The sequence below is a fragment of the Oratosquilla oratoria genome, chromosome 1 (assembly GCF_046742065.1).
Source record: "Oratosquilla oratoria isolate Oo_2021 chromosome 1, ASM4674206v1, whole genome shotgun sequence".
NCBI classification, from domain to species: Eukaryota; Metazoa; Arthropoda; class Malacostraca; order Stomatopoda; family Squillidae; genus Oratosquilla; species Oratosquilla oratoria.
This window is the reverse complement of record NC_134777.1, coordinates 131683061-131685560: the sequence shown is the minus strand read 5'-3', so window position 1 is coordinate 131685560 and position 2500 is coordinate 131683061. Positions and strand designations below refer to the sequence as shown.

General features: G+C 45.0%; 1 protein-coding gene across 3 annotated transcripts in view; it reads left to right on the top strand.

Moving 5' to 3' along the window:
- The window catches only part of ChT (choline transporter), a 164363-nt gene that overhangs the window by 160833 nt on the left and 1030 nt on the right, over positions 1-2500 (top strand). For all 3 annotated transcript variants that reach the window (XM_076187995.1, XM_076188004.1, XM_076188014.1), the window contains exon 11: positions 200-2500. This exon is cut by the window's right edge and continues 1030 nt beyond it. In XM_076187995.1, coding sequence (XP_076044110.1) covers positions 200-647 — 448 coding nt within the window. In that variant the 3' untranslated portion in view covers positions 648-2500. The remainder of the gene's footprint in view (positions 1-199) is intronic.

The window sequence follows — 2500 nt, the reverse complement described above, 5'->3', positions numbered from 1 at the left end:
CCTATCCCCTTCCCACCCCCTTCCCTCCTCTTCACCCCAATCTTCCTCCTCTCCACCCCCGCCCCTTCCCTCCTCTCCACCCCCACCCCTTCCCTCCTCTCCACCCCCACCCCTTCTCCCTTAGCCAAAGAATATACATCTGTTTCTCATCTTCCTTTGGGTCTCATGCCTACTCCTTTTCTACTTCTGTCTGTTGCAGGTACCCGTACTACGACGAGGAGGAGGGCACCCAGCTCTTCCCCTTCCGAACCCTAGCCATGATCGTCTCGGCCTCGACCCTCGTCTTCTTCTCGATCTTGAGTCGATGGCTCTTCGAGACGGGGCGCCTGTCTCCCAAGTACGACTTCCTGCGTTGCGTCGTCAACATTCCCGAGGACGCCGAACGCGTGGGTGAGCCTCACGAAGGGGAGATGAGCGTCATGACCTGCCACACGGTTGTCAAGTACAACTCGACCGATGTGAATGAAATGAATGGTAGGATCAACCCGGCCCTTAACCTCGGGTCTGATAGCGACGAAGAGGCAGCGGCTAACCAGGAGGCGCCAACGATGACCGAGAACGGAAGGACGAAGAAACGGCTGGTCGGGGAGATCATATCTCCGCCGCCTATAACCTCTCCAAGGAAACAGGACCAAACCAAACTCTAAGAAGAAGAAAAGAAAAAGAAAAAAACAAAAAACACCCTCCCCCTTCTCTTTTTTTTTTCAGTGTTCCTTTTTTTTTTTCTCGTGGTGGTAAGCCAAACTATTGACCCCCTCATACCATCCCCCCCATAAGCACCTACCACCATAGAAACTCCTATTTTCAGAAATAGATGTTGAAAACATCCCTCTCACCGACAACCTCTGTAAGTAGGATTCCAGGGTGATCAGTCAATCCAAAAGTCACACGAGACGTATAGTTAACACAGACCCACTTAGCATCCCAAATTTACCTTGAAATACGAGATGCCTCGAAGAGAATGCATTCTGAGCTGTCCCCGTGAACACATTCTAGTGATGGGACAATACCAAGATTTTCAACGATTCCGATACGAGATCCGATACTGTTCTGAACTTCCGATTCCGGTACGAGTCCTGATACTACTCTACACTTCCGATTCCGGTACGAGTTACGATACTTCTCTAAACTTCCAATTCCGGTACGAGTTTCGATACTGCTCTAAAGTTCTGATACGAGTTACGATACTGCTCTAAACTTCCGATTCCGGTACGAGTTTCGATACTGCTCTAAAGTTCTGATACGAGTTACGATACTGCTCTAAACTTCCGATTCCGGTACGAGTTTCGATACTGCTCTAAAGTTCTGATACGAGTCGCGATACTGCTCTAAACTTCCGATTCCGGTACGAGTTCCAATACTGCTCTAAAGTTCTGATACGAGTCGCGATACTGCTCTAAACTTCCGATTCCGGTACGAGTTTCGATACTGCTCTAAAGTTCTGATACGAGTCGCGATACTGCTCTAAACTTCCCGATTCCGGTACGAGTTCCAATTCTGCTCTAAACTTCCGATTCCGGTACGAGTTCCGATACTGCTCTAAACTTCCGATACGAGTTACGATACTGCTCTAACCTTCCGATTCCGGTACGAGTTCCAATACTGCTCTAAACTTCCGATTCCGGTACGAGTTCCAATTCTGCTCTAAACTTCCGATTCCGGTACGAGTTCCGATTCTGCTCTAAACTTCCGATTCCGATACGATTCCGATTCCAATAGTGGTTAATTTCGGGTCCTACAGTTAGTTCGGGAAACAAACACTGTATGAAGAAAATACATTTAGTAATCATTTATCGGAATCGGAAGTTTAGGGCAGTATCGGAACTCGTATAGGAATCGTTAAGAATTCAGGTATTGTCCCATTACTAATACATTCCAACCTATAATTCTTTAAATAATGGAACAAATGTCCATGTTGACAAATCTAAAGTGATTATTATATACAAGCAATAGAGAGAGTGATATCATCTGGTACATGTGTTGTTGAATAATTATACATATATCAAGTAAAGGTAATATTATATGCTGGCTCAGTTAGTAAAACGTTCTTGTCTTCGTATTAAGAAAAAAATATATTTGTCCCAACTCAAATCCACTATTTCATGTCGGATTTATTTGAGTTCAAAATCCCCCTTAAAGTCAAAATTGCCTTACTTTTGCTATCAGGACACAGATGACGCTAGCTGAAGAACCATAGACCTAGGACGAACATAGGCATACACGCGCGCGAGTACACACACGCACACACACACACACACACACACACACACACACACACACACACACACACACACACACACACACACACACACACACACACACACACACACACAAACACTTCTAATATGTACTCACCCAAAACATATAATTTCAAAGACCTACTCTTACAGAAGATGTATCCAAATGTGGCATTCAAAACCGTAAACACTTTGCTGTTTTAAAGGCAGTGGGACTCAAAATAATTCAAAATACTTTTTTGACTTTGAGAATTTTCCACCGA